Raw genomic sequence first — 22,858 nt, 5'->3', positions numbered from 1 at the left:
TGCGGTTCCTGCTGGGAGCCCCCACGCAGCTACCTGGATCCAAGCAAGGGCACGGCCAAAGCCAACCTGCTAATCTGTCATTTGCACAAATCACAGTTTGCTTCGTGCACAGCAATTTATTTGATTTTCTTAACTCTCATTCCACTGCGCATCAAAAGAGTTTCAGTGTAAGCTAAAATAAGCTGCAAGATGTGAGAGAGAGACCTTTAACCACGTAGAGAGGCGTTTGAAGGAAAGGCACCACAGTCCACATAAATAAATGTCATCTTTATTTAACCAAATATAATTTATCAGTTAAGTTGACATCTGTCAATTCAGTTATAGGAACTATAAATAATTAAGACAGTCTTTTTCCTTTAATAAAAAGAGTAAACCAGTATTTTTCATTTGCAGTCAGCTGTATAGTAGGCATGCATTTGAGTGCAACTGGTGGGAAAAGTTTTTGACCATCCATATTCTTCAATTTTAAATTAGTTTCTTCCCTGGCCTATTCCCCCACCACACCTTAGACCTTATATAAATGTACGGACACCACCAGCCCAGCAGCACGACAGCTCTCAATCACCTCTGGGTCTCTTCATTTTACAGGAGACCACAAACGGTAGATTCTTCCTCTGGGGAATCTTTTCTTGGGAAACTAAATAGTGATGTGACACCTAAAAGACCAGGAGAATTTCTCATATATATATACATAAAAGCTTAAGTGTTAATGGAAGGAAGTCTCATATCTATTCCTCAACATTAGGCAGAGAAATCAGGTGAGCAGCAGAGAATACTCCAGAAGTCCCTGGGCTGAGACTTCAGTACAGCAGGGTGTGAAGGTTGGGGGTTTTTTTTCTCTTTTTTTTTTTTTTTTCCTCTCGAACAGAGCTTTGGCCAAACGAGATCTGCGAGAAGTCACGTCACTAGGGTGGAGAGCATGAGGTTCCAAGCTACAGCCATAAAGGACATGTTGCAAAGATGGGAAAGGGGAAAGCAAGCTTGATGTTATTTATATTAGCAAGGGAGAAAGGGGAAAGCCGTCTCAAAAATATAATCACCTGCTCTTCTGAGGGTCTGATAGCGAGCAGCCTGACCGGGCAAGGATTCCATCTCAACCTCCTGAACACTACAAACAGCTTAGGCAGTAGGAGAAGGAGAACCCAGTATACACCCACTGAAGCAGGAAAGGATTCTTCTGCAGCTTCAGAGAGGTCCTTGAGCAGGCAAGAGCCTGACTGCTGTTTGGTTTGGATACATCTGCTCCCATGGCTTTCCAGAACTGGTTTCCCACTCCCTAATCCTGACCTTCCTTTCCAACACGCTCTTCTCCAGGGTAGGGACCAGCTCTGCAACCGGGTCTCTGGGTTGGGACAGCGCGTGATTCCCGACTAACTTTGGTCTTGACTTGGACCATAAGGGGTGCATTAGCTCTCTTTTCTGGGGGGTGGCAGGAACCGTTCCTAACGAATCGCTCCTTACCTAAAAGCAAAACCGTCTGCGCTTGGGCAGGGCTTTGCAGAGCTCAGCTAGTTCAGGCGTTGTCCAGAGTAACAAACAGATCTCCCAACCCGGCCTTATTTCAGGTGAAGATCAGCATTCCCAGCACCACATCGCACCATTTTCCAGCTGAGCAGAGATGCCCAGCGTTGCTGGGACAGAAAGACAAAAGGAGAAGACAAGCATTGGTTTGTATGAGAAATACAGAAGTTAACCTGAAGGAGGAAATTAGGACAATCAAGGATGGTTGTGTTCTTCTGTGAGGAACACACTTAAAGCAAGAGGAAAAGCAGACAACCACAAATCCAGCAGCCTTCAGGTTATGTTCTAGAGCTGCAAGTAAGCAGGACAGGCAGTGTCCAGACCAGGGGCAGAACTGCAGCACTCCAGGCCTGCACGGCTAACTAAAATGAGAGCTCTTCTGTCATTTCAGGATCAGGATGCAAGGTGCTACTATGCTGAATACTGTAGGCATTCCCCCAGCATTTGGGAAGATACTGGCAGCTCCCCAAGCTTTGCGCAGTGCAGCACTGAAATTAGGCTCCATGGGATATACTGTATTTTCTCCATCCTTGACAGATGTTAAGAGCTTTCCCCCCATGCACACTTATGCATTCAATTTATATTCATGCATTAGAGCCTGTTTAATAGCGCAGTCTGCTTGAGCACATCATTTAAAACTTGGTGTAACTGGGTGAAGTTTCCAAGTCGATAAGACCTGCTTACATCAAACCCCACTCAGTTTACTGAATTGATTTATATCCAAACGGGAAAACTAAAAAGCGTTGAGTGTTGACAGCGTTCAGGAAGATCATTTACAAACGCCTTAGTCACACAGCCAGAACAGGTTTTCTCTCATTATGCCACTGCAGACTGCATGAGAGTCCTTCCAACACACTCTAGCAGCAGAGGACAAGGCATCTTGGCCATCGCCGAGCTGAACAGCACAAAAAAGCGGAGGGGAAAGAAACAGAGCAGGGAACCCTGCACTCACGGTGCTCGGCCAGCGCTTGCAAGCTGGACCGTAACCCTGATGCCAGATTTTACATGCCTGCTCAAGGGCAAGCAGGTTCCTTTGCTACAGTCCCATACAGAGAGCTGCACTAAGAACCAGGACTTCAGAAATCTGTCGGCGCCCACTGACCTGTTTTCCAGCTGGTGCCTACACAGAGAGAGAAATCCAGTGGCTGAACATGGATGTCCTTTTCTAAAAGACACCAAGAGCTTAATGCTCCCAAATTTGAAATGCCTCAGGCTCAACTGGGAGAGGTATTGGGCGACTTCTTCCCAGCTGCAATGGACCCGTCAGCAGCACTCAGCAATTGAGAGAAAATCTTAACACGCAAAATAGGACCTATTTTTCCATCCACCCCTCCAGGAAAGAAAAATCAACTGAACTGAGCATGCTGCCATGAAAATAGTGCTGTGCCCATACCAGCACGAAGGAGAGGCTTGCACACAGCTTCCCTGATGGCTCCAGCAGATCCTCCAGCAGAGCACAGGCAGGTGGAAGGGGAGAAGGAAAGATGGGGAGAGCTCACGGCCTCTTCAGACAAAGCGCAGAGCGTATCCCTTTGCATGCAGCAGTAGCTGAACTCAGTTCATGATGAGAGGCAGAACAAGCAGTCTGCAGTTTGAGATGCTGCCGGATGGTTGGCAAAAGGGAGCCTAAATCTGTCAGCAGAGACCAGCCTGCTCACAGCCAGATTTCAGGGCTCTGCAGTCCTCAAACCCAAGATCACTCGCTTTCCTTGTGCGCACACAGGAATGGGTGCTGAGGCATAGAGGACCCTTCCTCGCCATCTTCGCTAATCCCTCTACCAGAGACTTGCATGCTTTGGATGCTAGGCACAGGAGGGGGATTCAGAGAGCAAACACAAGGGAGGAGGGCGACAGGGCAGAGAAGACAGGAGATACCCCATGCCCTCATCCATGAGGTTGTACTTTGCTAGAAGGTGCCTGTTCAGTAAAATAAATCTGAACCTTACCTCCAGTATTTAAAACGCTTATGAAGCGAAAAAAGCAGCCCTTCACCTCTAGTGACCGGGACAGGGTGGGCTCCCTGCATGATCTGACTGATCAGTATCTTCACTGTAACCTTGGTTCAGACATAACTACTATGAAATTGCACTTGGTGATTGTCTCGTTACACTTATTTTGTCCTTCCTAAAACTAGATTTATTTTCTGTACAAACTTGGCTTGAAATATAAACCACATAAAATTCCCATTGAAAATAATGAGAATCCAGTATCAAAGATGAAGTCTCAAGAGAGACAGGGTGGCGGGAGAAAGCGAAGAAGAGCAAGGGTGGAGGAAAAGAAACAACAACAACAAAATGAAAGGAGGAGGAGGAGAGCTGTAAGGGGGAGGCAGCAGGGAGAGCTAGTCTCCCACATCGGAGTCCCGGTCACCGATGAGCCAGAGGATGTGAAAGCTGAGGGCGAGGAGACCTGTTCCAATCAGGTCCCCCAGTGCTGTCAAGTATGGGATGGAGAAGTTGTCAGGATCAAGGTCCCTGCCCCACATCCAGTGCACCATCCAGTCAGCAATGTACAGGAGAATGAGAACCTGGGAGGCAGGAAGAAAAGAGCCACATCAGCCACAAAACCCTGACCGCTGCAATCCCAGTCTTCATAGAGCATCAGCTGGGGCAACTGCAGCTGGGCAGGTCAGGCTCAGAGAGGCACAACCTCATCCCGAGAAACGGAGCTGGTGGGAGGTCAGAACCATCTTGCTGAGCGCCTCACTCCAGGCATTTAATGCGGGCTGCATCCCCAAAGCAACAAGTACAGCACAAAGAGGAACCTGGCGAGTTTCAGTGGGCCCCTGGGCATCCAAATCCCCTGTATTCTTAACAGCCTCCGCCCTATCCTTCTTTAGCTTCACATGTCACCATCAAATTTAGGCTTAGAAGGGAGGAGAACACTGGCATCCAAACACCAACAAGTCTAAATTTTGCATCTCAGTTTTCAGATCTAACCAGAACAAGCTTGAAGACATACGGGGCAAAGAGGGGACTCGGAAACACGCAGGATGCTCGGGCAGGGACAGCAACGCCTGGCTTCCAAAAATAAAGGAGCAACTGCCCAGCAGCTGAAACTACCAGAGTGTGATGTTCTCCCCAACTGCTTCAATGCAGCGAGAGGCTCATATCAGTACCTGAACACAGAAGAAATCTGCACTGAATCCTCTCAAGCCTTAGATCTGGGACAAGATTTGAAGCAGCCACAGGCCTGTTGCTAATGCCTCTGCTGTCTCCGGGGCTGGGAGGGTCTTGCTCAGGACACAGCGGAGCTCAGGACCACAAGAGTCAGCACATGGTGGTCCCTCTGCCACCAGCTCTTGCTCCGGTGCTCCAAGCCTGCAGGCTGCTCATAGCAGTGGCTTTGCGGAGTGGCTGTGAGCGGAAGCCCCCTCCAAGTGCCCAAGCACCCAGCAGGAGTTCACAACCTAAATTTAGCCTCCTGGATGACAGCACTCTGCTCTCGCCTCTGATGGATGCTCTGACTCATTTCCTCACGCTGGCTTCAGTTGTTGATTTTCGGGGACACTGAAACCAGGCACAGCTTCCACAAGCGGAGGGGGTGAGCAGGGGGAAGTGTAGCTGGGCTTAGTAGTAAACTTCCTAACCAGAGTGTCTCTCCGTGCCTTCCAATGCATGCAGCCAGACTCCTGCAATTGGCCGCTGGATTTCTGTAGCATGAATACCCTGGTCTGTGCATTACCCTCCGAACAGCCATCGCTATGGGCTCACACAGCTCCTGCGAGGAGACTGGGAGCCTGTGCTGCAGAGCTGGCAGGTCTCTACCCTGCAGGGGAGGCAGGGAAAGGGCAGGACAAGCCACACAAGGCATGGGGTCCCTGCAAATTCCACATCCTGTTTTCTTCACCAACAGTTTTAAGATTGCTAAAGCACCTTATAGGATAGATTAACACACACAAGGTAAACACTTCTGCTATCAGAAGGACTTAAAAGAGACAAAAGACAGATTAAAAACTTGCCAAGAATGGTAGGAAGCAAAAATTGTGTGTACAGGTATCAACAAAAAGAGTTATGCAGTTTGATACTGGCTTATTTCACAAATAAAATCTACCTGGCATACCTCTCCCCAGCACATACATCTCATACCTAGGGATAGGGCCTATCGCTCTGCCTTCAGCAACTGCCTTCTACAACTTAACTGGCTGAATAGGTCCCCACTGCAGATGACATGGCAGCATCCCCTTATTCCAGCCTGAGGGGTTACAGCCCCTGGAAGGGCTCCAGCTTACCTGGAGAAGCGCAGCTGTCATGTAGAAGACTATGAAAATCAGGGTGAGCGTAGTATGTCCACCTTGCATGGAGCTGATGGTGTAAAGAAAAACCAAGTGTCCAGGCACCACCAGAAGAAAAAGCACACGAGCAGAGCGGGAATTCACATCTGCAAGGAAACAAAGATGGAGTTCAGGCTTAAGATTAGGCTTGAACACACAGGAACTCTGCAACCTTCCTGGGCTCCAGGGGACAAGGCAGCACAACTATGGTCAAATCAGAAGTAGGGACGAGCACACTGAACCCTCATCCCCACACTACAGATTTAGGCTGGAAGGCAGCACCCTGAACAACAATCCAGCTGTCAGGACACCCAAGGGCTCTTTGCACCAAGCTCAGTAGGAGAGCTTAATTCTGTACCCAAAGCAAAAGCTGTTCACAGACCTCAGCTGCCAAAAGGACTCATGTCCCACCTCCGACAGTGCTCAGTACAGAGCTGTCAAGAATTTACCGTGAGCATTGAATTTCCTTGGAGCTCTGTCTCAACTTTGTCTGGTGATCAGTTTTCTAACAGATCACCACCACATTGGAGACCTCTTGCCCCTTCTTGCTCTTCAGGGACAGTCTTGGCCCAGAAGGCCAGGAGCCAGGCTGCCAGCTATCAAGCCTCTCTAGGAAGCCTGGAGAGTAACAACCTCTGCCCACACTCTGTGCTGGAACGCAAGTTTGGGCTGTGCTCTGCCACACAACTGCCACAAATAAAAGAGCTGCTAGGAAGCCTTTGTAAGTGAGAAGCTTTCTGTAACTGCAGCTCTGTAAGCCCAGCAGAGCTGCAACACTTGAGCAGCCTCCAGGCAGGTTTCAGTATCCTGGACACATCTGGAAAAGATTTAGAGGGTGGAGGATTTACAGTATTAGACAGTCAGGGCACAGGACTTCTGCACCATGTCTTCCTCATCCAGCACGGCTATGTCCTCTCACACAGTGGCTTTACTAAAGGTCTGACCGTCTCTAGAGGGCAGGGCAGGCCAGAGGACCAGCCACATCTGTGAGCTAACAGCTGCCTCTGAGCAGACTTCAGCCACCATTTCCTATGACAGTGCTCCAGCGACTGTCACAGACAAGTTCAGCCAGGCAACTGCAGCAGCTGCTGCTGGCAGAAGTCAATATATTTCAACACCCAACTTGGTTACCTGAGCTGAAGAAAGTGCTGCAAGGGCTGGGGCACTTGCGAGGGGCTGTTTCAGAGCTCTCTCCAGGCATCCCACTCATGTGCAGGTAAGTGGAGATGCGACTAGCCTGCACTGCCACCAGGTTGCCACCCACACCTGCAGATAAGGAGAGAGCAGTAAGATGACGTCTCAAACACTTTAAAGGAAAGGGCTATTTTCAACAGCCAGCAGATCTGGAATTGCCAGGTGCTGCAATAATGTAGGACAGTCTATTTTTGACCTGAATTCCACTTTTGCAGGATGTAAAGAGTTGAGACAAAGCACACAGTTCTATGGTTTCCCCTTAGGCCCCTTAATAAAATAGATGCAATTCTATTACTGCAGCTTTCATTGGAAGAAATACATGAAACAAAAAAATGATGAGTCAGCCACCAAAACAGACACAGGAAGTTTGAAACTACTATTTTTTGCATGAGGAATAATGAAACTGTGGAACCCACTAGCACAAGATACACTGGCTCAGAATTAACTCTGTTTATTGCAAAAAGTAATAAAAAACCCATTTCCCTGGTTCATTAGGCAGAAAGGAGGTCCAAGCTTTATACCAGAAGAAATTAGATTTCCTGACTCTGAGTTGCAAATCCAAATCTTTACATCGCCAGGTGCCACAAGGCACATATATTGGAAGATCGGGGTCTTCCACCAGCCAGGAGGAATCAGGAAATTAGTACAGTTTTTGTTGGAAAACATGTCTTTTAGGCAATAACGAACATCCCAGGCCAGCCACCCTCTGGTGAAAGGCTGGCACCAGGGGGAGCCATGCTGCTGTAAAGCTTGAGTCAAACCCCATGTCTCACTGACAATCAAAAGGGAATTAAGTCTCCTTAAACTGCCTGAAATAAAAGCACACGGGACAAGTTGACTGTTTGCCAAGAGTCTCCAAGAGCTGCAATACCAGAGTGGAAAGGAACTCACCATTAATAACAGGTGTGAAGACAGCCATCCCAGCAAAGTTTGGATCTGAGACTGTTCTGTCCAAAATTAAACCCCCAACACTGCAAAGGGAAGATTGAAGGGGTCAGTGCTGAAAGCTCATTAGCAAATAATCAGACAAAGCACTGAGGGTTCTCACTGCTGCAGTGTGTGCACCCAAGTTTGATATATACACCTATTAACATGCACCTATGGTTGTGGTTGTTGCACATGATTTTAAGCGTCAATATTTGATAACAGAAGGCAGTTTTAGCACGGTCTTTTCTCATTGCTGCCGAAAAGATCAAAGATTAAATCCTCTCATGTACAGTGCACTGCAATGCAATAATCAAAAATAATCCTGCCCTTCAGAGGGCAGAGAGGGGTCCTGTGCAGAGGACTGATAAACAGGATCTGTGTTTCCTCCGTGGCCATGCCAGAGTCTCCCTGTGCAGCAGCTGGGACATTGCTAAGGCCCTGGATTCCAGCAGTCAAGTGCTTAATCACTCCTCTGCCTTGGGACCTAGAACCCCATTGACTTCATCTAGAAAACACAAAATGACCTCCAGTTTCCTGGGAGTCCGGACCAGGGAAGCAGAAGAGGTTTGGATCTCTCTTGGTCTGGAATCTACCAAGGGCTAAGAGATTGAAAGGGCTGGGGGAAAGGGTGCGTCGTCTGCCTGTGTTTGGGGGAAAGGAACTCTTCCATGCCTTCCTACCTGCTAATAGCCATTGCGATAATGACTGGCTCCCAGCCAGAGTACAGCACCTCCCGTGTTGCTGCATTCTTCTTGGCAATGATGATCCAGATGGGCAACAGAGCTATGAAGAAGGCGCATACCAAAGGATTCATGTAGGCTTTGCTCTCTGAGGGGGAAATAAGCAGAGGCAACAGATCAAGGACACATCCCACTGCAGTGAGGCGGGGTGCTACTTCAGCTGAGTTCATCAAGCCTGCCTACAGACTGCTGTCACCCCTGGAGTCAGAAACTCCAGTAAGGGCAGGCAAACTAGACCAGACCAGCCTCAGCTCTGCAGGACATGGCATTTCCTTCTCCTGGTATACTCACAGGGACTTTATCAACAGATCAAAGTGAGATCTCTTCAATTTCAACTGCTCATTCCCACTTCCCACTCCTGGGCAAGACCTCCCAGTCTTGCTTCACCTTTGGCTGAACCTGGCTGAGTCACATCCCCTGCATCCCAGCCGCCAGGGAAGGAAGATGGAGGGGAGGGAGGAGGAAGTCTAGAGTCTACAGCTGCAGCTCTGCACTGAGGGTCCCCAGCTGGTGCTGACAGTACAAAAGATGAAATCCAAAGCTGCCTTCTCCCACTGCTTCAGTCACAGTCAAGCCCCTGGCACTTGGAAGGGGACAACCTCTCCCTTACAACTTTACCTGGTGAGAAGGAAGTATGCAGATCACTGCCAAGACTGTCTGCAGCTACAAGGCAGTAAGAACGTCCGTTTCCTCCCCTTATCAGTTCTGACTAGGTCTCACTAACTGAGGTAGCTTCCAGGCCAGGCATCCTATATACCCCGAGAACAGAAAGGGTAAAGGAAGAGGGTGAAATGAGAGGGAGACGCAGCAGCACATGGAAGGACCAGAGAGAGACAAAGGCCTTTTGTTGCTCCTCACCCAGCTCTTTGTATAAGCCCCAGCTGATTCCTGAAAGCAGAGCCAGAGTGATGAGATCCCCCAGGCTGGCAGCAATTGGTGTGGCAACGTTATCGGGATTGATCCCCATCTTTCTGGATCCGATGATGACCCCAATCATAATCATGCCTACAGCCAAAAAGAGGAAGAAAACAGGATGAGGCCAAGGGGAGCCCAGCATTTTAGGAAGAGTTGCATGGAGGATGTGCGGGGTCTGTCTCTCACCCAGAACAAGGGAAGCAATGAAAGCAGTAGCCACACTGCTGGCACAAAGCAGGACAGCATGGTCAATGCTGAAGTGCCCATCTGGGATCCATCCGAACACTACGGCTGCAATCGAGGCCAGGAAGCCAACCACAGTAGCCTGAACCTGAAAATAAAAACTAGACAGTCACCAAGAGGATTAGAAAGCAAAATGGTCCAAGGGTGAGGAAAGAAGGAAACACCACCCAGGATACCATTTCAGGTGGATTAGCATCCAGCAGGGAAACATCAAGTCTAAGCTATAGGGCAAACCGTTATGATGACTCTGGGACAAAAAGGTGCCATTTACCTCCCCGTTAGACATGGAATATTGACAGCTGATAGCAAAACCAGGCATTTAAACCTTCTGACACTTGTCACAGTTGGGCTTGCACCAGCTACCAATATTTTCACTTTCTTCTCCTTTCGCTTTTTCTTACCTGTATCAGAGCCATGTTCCCCGTTATCATCCTCCAGAGCTCTTTGGGTGTATCCATTTGGCCAATATTAGCCTGCAAGAGGACATCGCAACATCATTAAAGACTGACAGCATTTTGCTCTTGCTAACAGTCCAATTCCTGCCTTCCAGCTGCGCAAGTTTGTGCCAGGAGCAGAAGAGAATAATGACCTCAAATCCTTAGCTCTTATGGGAGAGCAATTCAGTAGAAAAGGTGCACGTGTCTGTGTGTGCATGTATGTGTGTACAGCTGGGGCACGGCTCTGCAGTAACACCCCAGTCTGTGACATGCAGTTCTGTGAATGTTGATTGGGCCATATACCCTGGGTAACTATGGTGCTTCTTCCAACAGTTACTCTGTTCTAGTACTCCAGAACACCAAAGCTGTTCCCAGTTTCAGCTTCAGCACCTTCTCCTTCCCAGCTGCAGGAACAGGCTGACACCCTCCTACGCAGCAGGAGTAGAGCCAGACCCACTACAGAGGGAGTTTTGAAGGGAGCGTAAAGGGGAATCGACGTCAATAGAACGTCTGATGAAAATCTTGCAAAAGCAACAAGATATACTTTGTCCCCATGCAGAGTCACGCACTGCTGCTTATTTACTCATTGAATTCACTCCACTGGTGATCAAGCCAAGCCTGGCTCAGGCCCATTTGGGTCATGCTGCCCCTCAGGTCAGCCAGCCAGGAGGGAAATAGGGGTGTACTGACTCTCAGGTCAGCTCTGGGCCCCAGCTCCAATACAGACCAAGGCCAGAGTAGCATCATGCGGGCAGAGGAAGCTGGCAGCAAGAACTACTGTTTCAGTCAAAAGCTGAGTAAACAAGGCTAATGGCACGTGGAGACCTACTGAGTAGCGGGAAGCAGCCATGGCACACGGGTCATCTGGCACCACTACAACTGTGGGAGATGCTAATCAGACTAACCAGAAGAGATGGAAAGTTGCTTTAATTCCTTGGCATACAATCCAAAATAACCCAGCAGAATCACTGCAGGTTGCTGGTTACTGCAGAGCATAGAGGTTCTGCTCCTCCCTAGCACCTTCTAGGTCTTTATGGAAAGTTGGAATAATGGATAAGCAGAGATTGTAAGCTTATATCCAATCTATCCAATCCTGTATTATTAGAAGCTGATAAACACGAAGAGGAAACAAGGGAGAGGCTCAAACAATCTGAAGTGGTAAATGCATGTTGGAGTTACTGGCTGACAGCATCAAACTCAAACTTCTGCACAATAATACAGCAGCAATTTCTTCCTCTCAGGTTTCCTTGCTGGTCTCCGCAAAAAACACAAGAAGTCATCGATCACCTAATCCTTCTGCTCTCCTTACTGCATGCACTTGAGAGAACTGCCAGCTCTTTTCAACCAGCACTGAGATGCACCCATCTCTGGAGTGAATTATTCTGGTCAGTTTAGTGGAGAGGAGGAAGGAATGGGGAAAAACCAACAAAAAAGTTGACTGGAGTAGCACTGAGCACATCCAGCACAGGAATTTGAGCTCCATGTGAAGCCTGACCTTAAAATTCCAGCCACATGGCAATTAGGTTGGGATTAACATAACCTAGCTGTAGTCACTGGCAACAGGATTTTAATCCTTTAACTAATGGGAGAGTTTTGCTTCTTAATTGTGAAAGGAATTTCTGAGATGCCTTAATGCAGCACTAATTAGAAATCCACAGTCTGAGAAACCATTCCAGGCTGCTCTCCTGTGGAGAGAGCACGAGACCCACACCGTGAAGCCCTGGTCAGAGGGGAGCTCCCTCTGCATGCCTGCACGTGGGTCCCTCACGCTGAGGGAAAAACAGGGCAAGGGAAAAAAATAATAAAAGAAGGAAAACCCAAGAAATTGTCCTATCCCACCATGCACAGATACAAGGAGGTAGAGTGCAATGCTAGGGGGTTCGTGTAGAGGCAGCACAGCCTTCTTTCCTCCCAGGGCACAGGAAAGTAGAGGACAAAGCCTAAGTGTTGGCCCACGAGGCTAATACCACCCCACAGTCATCAGCTCAGGGGCAGGAGGAGGCACCAGGATACCAAGCTGGTGCAAGGACAGCAGCTGCTTGGCACAGACGGGCAGGTGAGCCGGACGGGCGTTCTCTGTGCCAGTTTCCTCGTGATGCTGCTGCAGCCACCAGAGCAGATAGGGAAAAGTTTTGTATTCCTGTGACTTTCTGCACAGTCTCGTTTCTCTGCCAAGCCTGCCCCAACATCACTCCATGCCAGCCCCATAAGGGAAGAGGATGGGGAAGTGCCGTGTTGCCTTAGTCCCAGGAGAGCCAAGCACTCACCCTGATAAGCCCATGCTCAGAAAGTGCAAGCTGGCCAAGGCCAAGAGGGAGAACGGCCTGTGTCTGGGACAGCAAGGATCCTGACATGATCCGAACAATAGAGAGGGAATAAAACAAAGGGATTTGTTTCCCAGAAAGAAGGAGCAAACAATGCTCAGCCTGCAACACAAGCTGCAGTGCTCAGGCTCTGCCCCTGCAAGCCCTGGCACCAGAGCACAGCTGGGCCAGGGGCAGCACGAAGCTCCCAGCAGCTTTGTCCTCCCCAGCAGTGCCTGGGGAGAGGAGACCAGCACGGAGGGGAAGCAGCCACAGCCCGCTTCTTGCCAGGTAGGGCTGGCACGGCCATCCCCCAGGCAGCTCAGTGCCCTGCTCCTTCAGAGAACAAAGAGTGAAGGCTGAATCCAGGAAGGAGGCAGTCCCCACAGTTGGCAGGAATTGGCAGGCAGGGGCTGAGGTGCAGAGGCCAAGCCAAGGGCTAGTCCAGGGAAATGCTGTTTGCCTTTCTGCCCCCCAGGGATTGCAGGGACAACCTCAGACCCTACAGAATATGATGCGCATGTGCCACTGGTTCAGTGGATGAGAGCAGCACCCCTTAGGGCACATACAGGGAGCTACTGCGTGAGGCACAAGAGGGGCTGCTGGTGACAAAGGCTGCATGAGCAGCTCAAGATGCTGGCTCTGCCGCCATTCAGGAATGCACCAGAAATCTTGGGCCTCAGAGGCCAACAAGAAGCTACTGAGGAGCAAAGAGTCACAGCTGGCATCACCCCATTGCTCAAGATGAAAGAACTAGAGAGGACCCAGGAGAACAGATATACAGACCTTTTCAACACTCTCCTGTGCTTTCTCCTGCAGCGAGAGGAAGGCTGAGAGGAAGGGAGCATGCTAAGCAGCAGCTCTCCGCTAGCTATGCTTGCTGCTACCACCCAGGCAAATAGTTTTCCAACCCTATATCTCAGTAAGCACTTGCTGAGGAGCTCTCTTGGGCCAAGGCGCATCACCTCGTTTGCATTGTCAAGGCCAAGACCAGGCTGCTTGCTGCAATGGCTCTCATTTCTAGCAATTCACAGCATAGAGACAGTAGAGTTAAAAGCTTGACAGCAGGCAGCTAGCACCTTGCAGATAGAAGATTCAAAGCTGTATGTACTCCCATCATGGGAAACACAGAAACATCAGGCAGTCACTTGCTATCGTGCTTGACCAGAAGATGCTTTGCAGAAGGACGGAGTATTATTGTCCCTGTTAGGAGAAGATGTCAGTCTCTCTCCAGCGCTGCTCAGCTACAGAGACAGACTGCTGTGTTATAGAAACATTTAAACACAAAGCAATTCATTTACAGCTGGACTAACACAGTATTCTTAGGAGCTAACAGAGCCTGCCCCCGTCTCTCACAGGGAGCTCACTGTTTCACAGGAATTGGACTGAATTCTAGCAAGAGAAATGCCCAGCCATGCCTCTCCATCAACTTCAAGAGGCTGTCAATCCACCTGCTAGCTCTCATTGCAAGGTCCCCTCCATTTTAGCCTTTGCCGTACAATTCTCTCCAGACTATCTCCTAGCTCTTCCGAACCTAGCTTGTTTTAGTCTGCTTTGATGACATGCTTGCACCCAGCTTCCTCATGAAGAAAACTGGATCCAAGCACTCCAGACAGTAAACTGCCAAAGCCAGCTCACACACCGTGCCTCCAGGCCCACGAGCAGCTATGACAAGGAAGTGAACTGTCAGCAAAGCTTAAGGACTATTAAGCCTTCAAATCTGATCAGTCCAGTGGAATGAAGACACTTTCCTAGCACACTAAACTCCAGGCTCTGGTTTCTGTGGTCACAAACTGAAAGATTTTTGTCTGCCCAGCCACCACACACACACACACATGCCTTCCCACCCCTTCCCAAATCAAGTATCCCGCTCCCTCCCTCAACTCCCTGGATACTCACAGCTGTCGACAGGCGAGATGCCAGAGTCATCTCTAGGTTCCCCTTCAGGCCCAGTAATGCAGGTACTAAGATAAATACCTCAGTCACATACTTGAATACGTCCCAGTGCTGTAAGATTAAAACAAAGACAGACCATTAAAAAATAATCACGGCTGTTAGAAACCCTTGCTTTGGACTGAGTGCCACTTACTCATCCACCTTTGCAACCTGGCCCTGCCAGTGTGCGGCCCTGAGCAGAGACAACCCAGTTCCCCTTCTGGTGTCACGCTTTGAATTTTGCGGCAATTTTACTGTTTTTGACATTCATGTAGTAGTGACCACATGTTCCTGCTGAGCTTAAAAACCGGATCTCAGCCTGCAACTTTCAGTTAAAAATCCCCCAAAGATTAACCACTGACAAAATGTTTATGCATACGGAGGCCAAAATAGGGAAAGATGAAGAGACTTTGCCCAATACTTGCAGTTTTTGGCAGAAACGAGCACTGAAGTTCGGTCAGTCTCAGCTGAGAGCCATTCCCTACACTTACGTCTTACAAATACATTTTGGAGCAGGGCATTGCTGCTCCCTGATCCTGCCAGCTCCAAAAAGCAGCCCACCGTGGCCTCTGTTCCCCCCTACCTCACCAAGGAGATGTGTGCCCTCCCTCACCTGGTACCTACATTACTCAGGTATTTACTAATTATTCTAGCTCTACAAACAAGTCAGCTCCCTTGGGCATGAGGCAGAAGAGGCAGCCATGTTTATTTAGGAAAAAACGAAGAGTAATTGCAGGGTAAGCAGTCTTATAGGAGAACAGTTGGCTTCCACAAAAACACAAAACCACCCCAAAAAACCCTTACAACCGCATTTAAAAAAAACCCTGCAATCTACACAAACCTCATTGCCCGATTCTTTATTTTCACGAATGTTTTGCAAGAAGGCCCTGTGTCCAAAATAACTCCCACTTCCCACATTGCCTGACTGCCATACTGCTTAAAGGACACCGAGCATGGCTGGAATTGCACTCTCAACAGCCGGCTGCTGTGCTGAACATGGCAACATGGCTCTCGCAGCTTTCTTCCTGCAAGTGTTACCTGCAACAGGCTCCATCTCTCACAGCACTCTCCTTGGCAGTGTCAGACCATCAGGTTAACTAGCCAACAGGACAGTATTTCTTTCTAGGACAAGGAACACTGTCGGCCAACACCTTACAGCAAATACAAGTCACTCTACCTGCATGACTAATACCTTCCTGTGGGGAAGGACTTCAGTCATTTTTGTTTATTTTTCCATCCTTTGTGCTGCTTGCCTTTACCACAGAGCCAACAGATTCCAGTTTCCTGCCAGGTCTTCTGCAATACCACATTCAAGCTGCACTCGCTTGAAAAAACACTTGAGAGAAAACTGTGATCACAGGAGGCAGGTAAGTGTTTGAGATGGATGAACTGGGACCATCTTTCCTCAAAGGGAAAAAACTGTTTTCCAGTCAATAAAAATCTCCTTAACATTTCTGACAGCTTGGTAAGACAAGCTAGCCACGCTCTCCAGCTCCCAGGTGCACAGATGAAAGCTGCTCAGCTATTTCAGGCACAGCCACAACCCTCTCTCTACTCGAGGACAAGGCTCCTGAGCATACCCCGTTTCCAGACTCTCCCAATGCAATGAACACTCCTTTCCCAGCCGCTGTGATAGGCAGCGCCTAAGGAAACCACCATGGTCCTTGTAGCCCCTGCTCCAACCACCCTGCACCCAGCTAAACTGAGCTCCTGACTTAGAAGACCTTTCCACCACAGCCAGAGGAACTCTGAAAGGGTACGGCTCTGCGTGACTCTCCGAGCAGGGGCACATTTTAGTTCAGTGCTCACTGCTGAGCAGGGCAGGAGGGAGAATCAGTCTGAAATACTGCATCCAACACAGTGGCACATCAGGCTGTGCTTCCTTTAAGGTCACGCCTAGGAACAGGCAAGCTCAGCTCTCCTCAGTCTATTTTTAGGCAGGCATTATGATTATTTTGCTGCTTGTTGTACAAGTGAATCCTTTGCTACAACTTCCCTTAGCAGCATCTAGAATTCAATCAGCAAGCAACATGCTCCCACTTCCCACAGGACAAGCTGGGTGTCACCAGAATCACTTAATGAAAGGAACATCGTCATTAGTCAGACCACAGGCTGGAAGCGCTGTGCAAAAGTTTCCTGGCTCTTTCTGTCTCCAGAGATCACAGAAGCAGCATCAGGCAATAGCTAGCACAAGTTCACAGCTCTCCCTCACCTTGTCCCAACCCTGGCTTTGTAAATTAACCTTTAAAGGAGGCTGCACTGCAAGCCGGTGCCAGAAGCTGCTGTAACTGGAGCCTGCTAAAGCAGCTCCCTGAGCAAGACAGGGGTGTTCCTGGAGAAAGGAATAAAAGCCATCTTTGGGGAAGGAAAACAAGGAGATTTCTGCAGACATCAGCAGCTTGCTCACTGCAAAGAGCAGGACCCATGGGCTCCTGCCAACTTTCTTAATATAAGATGTTATACAACACTGGTCTACAGGCATTTAGTACGTCTCGAAGGACTCCCTGGCTCCTGCAGAGAAGAAAGCTCCCTGCAGAGACGTGTGCCCACGATGTGGCTCCAAGGGGAGAACCTGAGCCAGGCTGTTTGGGGAAGACAAAAAAGGCAGAGAGAAGAGGAAATATGAGTTTAAGTTCAGGACATCGAGCTGTTAAAAATCCCTTTCCCCCCTGTAACAGCCCCTCTGAGAAGCACAGAAATAAGCTGTTTCCAGGGCCAAGGAGGGAAGCTAACACAGCACAGATTGTCCAGTCTGCTCCATGCAAAGGGGAACACACTGCACTGGGGAGCAAGGGGGTTCCCGGCTGGCTTTCAGCAGAGCTGTGGAAGAGAATTACAGGGAGAGGCACTTCACCTCCAGCACCTCCTCCCTGCCCTCTGGGGACAGGGAGCAGAGAGAGTATAAGCGATCTAGGTTTAACTTATTTCAGCTTCATTTTCTACTAAGCCTGTGGTCCATTTGAACAGAAATCTACCCAGATACCATAGCCACCGAACCCCAGTCTCTCCTGTGTAGCACTGGAGGGACAAGATTGGACTCTAGCCTGCCAGAGGTTCTGGAAGAAACATCAAACTTCAGGTGGTGTTTTGCAGTTTCCTCCAGGCTTGCTGCCTTTCAGAAGCTTTGCACCTGCAGACAACAGATATTTCCAAGATAACAGCTGCCTCTCAGCTGCTGTCATTTTTAGTCACCGCATACGAAGTTAAGGCTTACAAGAGTCATGAGTAACAGCGTGCTTTCACTCAGATTATAGCGGGACGGTGATTCATGACAGCTCAGAGGGGAGGGATGTGCTATAGGTTGGAGCTATGACTGCCTTGGTGTGGCTGCTTAACATATTGCACTTCTCCCAGCACTGCCCCTCCATAACAGCAAGGAACAAGCTGGTCTTAACAGGAGAGCTACAGCTCCAGGGCTGGCACTCCCCACTGGCCCTGGCTATGACCCACCCCAGAGGGATGCTAACACCAGAGGTGGTCAAGCAGGGGAAATGAGCAGACTCCCTCCTCCATACGAAATACTGTCCATCCCATCCAAAGAATCTCCAGGGAGCAGACAAGTCTGGAAAACAACAATCGAGGCTCTGCTGGGAGAGGGGACTGTGCCAATAGTCCTCTACTGTACACAAAAAAGCAGCTGCTATGCTCACATGTCACCTGGCCCAAAGGCCTTTGCAATCCCAGAGGGAGCAGAGGCAAATTCTCCTCCCAGGAGGCAAATTCATAGGGATGCATTAATGGGACAGCATGGCCAACGGCCAGGGCTGCTTGTTTTCACAGTGGGGAGACCAATCACAGCTGGCTGATTAGTCCATTTATCCAAAACGGAGGAAATTGAGTGTATGGAGGCCTCCATCCATCGCAAACCATGGCTGCATCCAAAGCAAGGGGACTCCAGTCCACCCCAGTGCACCAGCTATCCACTCCACAGGCTTCCCTCTTTTCATCCAAGGCTTTGAGTCACTGGGAAGCCAGTTATCAAGATCAGCTCCCCAGACTCTGCAGGCAAGCAAGCTTGAGGCCACACACTTCCCATCTCACTTTTCCACCCTACAGCATTTAGATGCCTCATTTAATCCCAAGGCTAAAGGGAGTTAGAGGAGTTGGCAGAACAAGCTGCATAGCCACATGCTGAGCTGCTGTGGGACAGAGGAATTATGAAGCTTTATTTCTAAAGGCCACAGAAAAAAAAAAGGAAAAAAAAAAAAGGGCAGGAGAACACAGCATTAGCTGCAGTATCCCACTCCTGCCCCACTCCTCCCCAGGCAGGAGGGCTGTTCCTTCTCCGGGAAAGGCTTTAGGTTGGGTTCAAATCACTGGCTCCGGGAAATTGCCAGAAGACCCCCACACAAGTTTACAGGGACCTTGCGAAAGGATACATGTTTGAAATGTCTTTATTTTTAAGAAAATTATTCCAGTAAATCTCTCCTGGGTTAATTCAGCACAGCCAGCCTTTCCTGTTTTGAGTCACTTCACAGCTCTCTCAACACATTGCATCAAGAGAAACCGTAAGGATGACCAGTGTGCAAAAGCATGCAGGGAAGTAGCCATTAGGGGCAAGAAAGCAAGAGAAGTGTCTGCTTGACCACCCACAAATACAAAAAAGCGCCTGACTTACCCTATTGGCACACAGCTTGGGTGGAGATGATCGTAACTGCCAGCAATATAGACAACTGACCGGCATTCGAGTCTTTCTATGCCAACACTGTAAGGGCTTGTTTACCCCACTTAAGCAAACAGAGGAGCTTCAAGCAGAGCATTTTTGGTTGACCACAGCTCCAAAATGGCTGCCTTCTCCATCCAAATAATTTCATAAACCTACACTGCACAGATGATTGAGTTTTGTGCCTCAGTCACTGTTTTGGGCTGGGCGTCAAGACAACTCTGCACAGTCTGTCTTTCAGAGCAAAGGAGAAGAGGTTAAGCAGCTGATCTGCTGCCAGAGACACACATGCTTGGAAAACACACGCTAGAGACCGGCACAGGACCCATGGTTTGCAAAGTCACATTTCCCACATAAAAACCCAATCAAGCTGCACGGCTGCTGGGTTCCCACAGTGTCACATACCATGAGACCCCGAATGAGAGATCGTGTCTGGTAACACATCAGTTTTCATCCAGAGGTAACAGCCTAGCTGGCCTTTCCTAAGGATCACCTCCACACATTGCTCAGGATGAACCACCCTGTTAACCCAGTCGCCCCTGTCCATTTCAAGAGCACGAGAAGGCAGTGTAGGGGCCACTCAGCCAGCCTTCAACCTTTGGAGGGAGCCACAATGCAAGTGTCCCGCACACACTGTGACAGGCGAATCATCGACCTGGCTGGCACGAGCCCGGCATGCTGGAACAGTGCAGCAAACATCAAAGATGGAAAAGGGACACAGGACCTGTGGAACCAGCAACTGGAGCTGCGATGTCTACAGCCACCATCAGGGAAGTGCTTTATTTCCAGCCGTGATGCACAGAGCAGTCTCAGTTCCCAGGCAGGTGCTTTGGCTGCACATATACCAGCTGCAACCTCCTCCTGAGCTGGAGCTGGGCAGCTGCGGTGCAGGGGTGCCTGCAGCCTCTCCTCCCCTCGCTCCAGACATCACTGAGGTCTCCCCCTGTCTCCCCCTACCCCAACCAGCATATGAGGTAACTGGTCTCCTTCCCTCACAGTTGTTATCTGCTGAAATAGCCTTGGCATTTGAGTCCCTCCTGGCTTGGGATCAAGCCATGGTCTACAGAGACAGGATTCAGAACCCAGTGCTATGCCAGGGAAGTATCAGTCCTACCTGCACAATGTCCAGCACCATTCCAGCAGCAACTGTCCCAAAGCCTGCCAGGAGGAAGGGAAAGAGGACTTGCAGCCCGATGGAAAAGGAGGTCTCCTTGAGGGGCGAGGCTGGCTCAGGTCCTCGGTCTGTGCTGGTGTCATCACTTTCATTGCTCTGGCTGCCATTTTCCAGCAAGGCATCTTCTTCTCGCACCCCTTTAGCATTGGCACGGGACTCCAACACCACCACTTCTACCGTGTCACCATCAGGTCCCAGGAAATCTGAGGGCTCCACCAGCTGCCCCCGGTCTGGACTGGTGAGACAGTCCACAGGCACAATGGGCAGCACAGCCCCATTGGCCTGGTGGGTGTCCTTCTGCTCTGACTTGGAAGACATGCTGCAGAGAGGCTATCCTGACCCTTGGCTTAGTGTGCCTACAGCCAGCAGCTGTTCCAGAAGAAATCTTCCACCAGGAGCTTATACAAATGGCCTTTCCGGCATCTAGAGGCAACCTCTCCTATCCCTGCTTGCCTGCCTTTGAGTGCAGAGACTGTTCCTGCAGCAGAGATCCCCATCAAGCAAAGTCCAGGAACAGAGGACACCAACCACTGAGCTAGCAGGGAACACTGCAGGAACTGGGAACTACAGCAAATTCACTCTAGTTCTTCTCCCTTCCAGCACTGTGAGGTACAGCAGCCAGCGAGACAGGATCCAAGCCTTTCTTCTTTGATGTATGACAGTTTAGTGCATCTTTCTCCACGTCTTCTTCCAGCAGCACGACTGCTGTGATGGGGCACACAAGGCAGAGAGAAAAACAGATGAAGTAAAGACCACTGAATAACACAGAAGCTTAAAGGGATGAGGAAGCAGAGAGTAGGTATGAGAGGGACTAGCTTTTAGGTGATACAATCGAGAAAAGCTCTTCTTACTACCAAGGCTTTGTCACTTTCTCCAGTGGCACTGTCCCTCTGCAGAATCTGAGTCTGAAGGCTCCTGTGGGCTTTTGCTCTCTTTCAGCCTGTTTTGTGCTCTCTGCCAAAAGAGCCAGCAATACCAGCAAGCTCCAAGTGTCACTGTCGTCCTCCTCTTCCAGAAGAATTTCTCACCTTACAGCACGAGGCAATGAGAGGTCTTATTTAAAGTAACAGCAAGTTCCCAGTTAAGGTTACTTACTGAGCTGAGCAGGCTGTAGGGTGGGAGCTGGCATTTAGACAGCCTTAGATTTAACGTCACTCTCCAAGAACTCGTCTTTCACCTGAAATATAGAGGAGGAAAACAGACATTCTATTGGGTCTTGTGGCAGTCAGCGTAACGTCTCATTCACTCAACAGTATTTTCATCCAATGTACGCTGAAGGTACGGCCTTCAACGTACAGCTGTTAACTGCACTATCCCTTGACTCTTTAAACCTTCTTTCACAACCCTTTAGAGGGGCTGTATCAGAGGACGTTTTGGGAAGAGCAGCTCTCTGCTCCCTGCGCCCCAGAACCAAACGCCCAGGAGGGACCCCCAAGCCGCAGGACAAGGGCACCCTGCCCGGAGGCCAAAGCCCCGCACGGAGCCACCGGCTACAACCACGGCAGCCGGCGCTGCCTCCCGTGAGCTCAGCGCAGAGCCGGAGGAGGCCTGCGGGAGCGCGGCCCGGGGCTCTCCCCCCCCCCCCTCCCGGTGCCGCAGCGCTGGAGGTGCCGCAGAGCCCCGCAGTCCCGTGGAGCTGGGCGAGCGCGGGGCCAGCGGGCGGCCCGCACTCCCGTAGCCCCGCTAGCCACCACCTCTAGACCGGCCCCGGCCGAGGCCCGGCCCCGCCGGCGCGGACAGCGGCCGCGGGGAACCGAAGCCCCGAGCAGAGCGGAGATGCCCCGAGCAGAGCGGAGATGCCCCGAGCAGAGCGGAGATGCCCCGGCCGACCGGACCGGACCGACCGACCGGCCGGCCCCCTCCCTGCGGCAGGGGTCTGTCGCGGATCCCCCGCTAAACCCTCCTGCGGCCCCGGACTCCCCGCGGTTCCGCCACGGCCACCACCCGCCCGGTGCACCGGGCATCTCACCACCGCTGCGCACTCGCGGCGCTGCCCGCTCCGCTCCGCTCGTCTCCGCTCTGCCCCGCCGCGCTGCGCTACTGCCCCGCACCGCCCTGACATCACCGCCCGCCAATGATGGCCCTGCCCAGCGCTCTGCGCGCCTCCCCCATTGGCCAGGCCAGCGTGGCGTCAAGCCTGACCCCGCCCCCGCCCCGGCGAGGAGCTCACTGCCCACGCAGCCGTGGGTGGGCCGGGAGGTCCCGCCCCTTCGCAGCGCGGAGGCGTGGCCTGGGGCGGTCACGTGTCGCTGAGCCCACATGGAGCCGGCGGGGCGGCCGCCATCCCGCCCCGTCTCCTTCCCTCTCTCCCTCCGCCGGGCTCGGAGCGCTCCCCGGGGCTTCACCTGCTCCCGGGGCACCCCTGACCCGTACCTGGGGTTCGATAGTGGAAGGAAAGGCTCCCGCTTCCTTCTCCCCGCCGTCCGTCCGCCCGATCGCTCTCGCTCTGCCGAGCCGGGGGAGCCCCTTGGCTGTGGGGCATGGCGGTGCCCCCGAGGTCTGGTTCTCCTCACCTGGGGAGAGGGGGTTCACA

The 22,858-nt window shown here is 50.7% G+C and overlaps 1 protein-coding gene across 12 annotated transcripts; it reads right to left on the bottom strand.

The window, feature by feature from the left end:
* Positions 1-246: 246 nt before the first annotated feature.
* On the bottom strand, positions 247-22,858 carry SLC41A1 (solute carrier family 41 member 1). 12 transcript variants are annotated; one of them, XM_049832254.1, is made up of 11 exons: positions 22,699-22,858; positions 20,266-21,502; positions 14,453-14,560; positions 10,215-10,286; positions 9,757-9,901; positions 9,514-9,660; positions 8,596-8,743; positions 7,880-7,959; positions 6,926-7,060; positions 5,753-5,901; positions 247-4,048 (listed from the first exon to the last, which is right to left on the bottom strand). In XM_049832254.1, exons 2-11 carry the CDS (start codon positions 20,641-20,643, stop codon positions 3,863-3,865), a joined length of 1,548 nt encoding a protein of 515 aa, XP_049688211.1. In that variant the 5' UTR covers positions 20,644-21,502; positions 22,699-22,858; the 3' UTR covers positions 247-3,862. The 12 variants fall into 12 exon arrangements, with proteins under 12 accessions (XP_049688211.1, XP_049688209.1, XP_049688208.1 ...); XM_049832252.1 differs by lacking the exon at positions 22,699-22,858 and adding an exon at positions 22,308-22,394; XM_049832251.1 differs by lacking the exon at positions 22,699-22,858 and adding an exon at positions 22,295-22,352.

Source organism: Accipiter gentilis, chromosome 29 (genome assembly GCF_929443795.1).
Source record: "Accipiter gentilis chromosome 29, bAccGen1.1, whole genome shotgun sequence".
NCBI classification, from domain to species: domain Eukaryota; kingdom Metazoa; phylum Chordata; class Aves; order Accipitriformes; family Accipitridae; genus Astur; species Astur gentilis.
The sequence above is the reverse complement of the archived record's forward strand: the minus strand, read 5'-3'. Positions and strand labels throughout refer to the sequence as shown.

Bases quoted from the DNA above. Each gene is read 5' to 3' on its own strand.
- SLC41A1 (XM_049832254.1), bottom strand. From the start codon at position 20,643: ATGTCTTCCAAGTCAGAGCAGAAGGACACCCACCAGGCCAATGGGGCT. The intron at 9,661-9,756 runs GTGAGAGACAGA...TTTTGGCTGTAG, and splicing joins CATTGCTTCCCTTGTTCTGG to GCATGATTATGATTGGGGTC. The intron at 5,902-6,925 runs GTAACCAAGTTG...GTTTCCTTGCAG, and splicing joins CAGCACTTTCTTCAGCTCAG to ATGTGAATTCCCGCTCTGCT.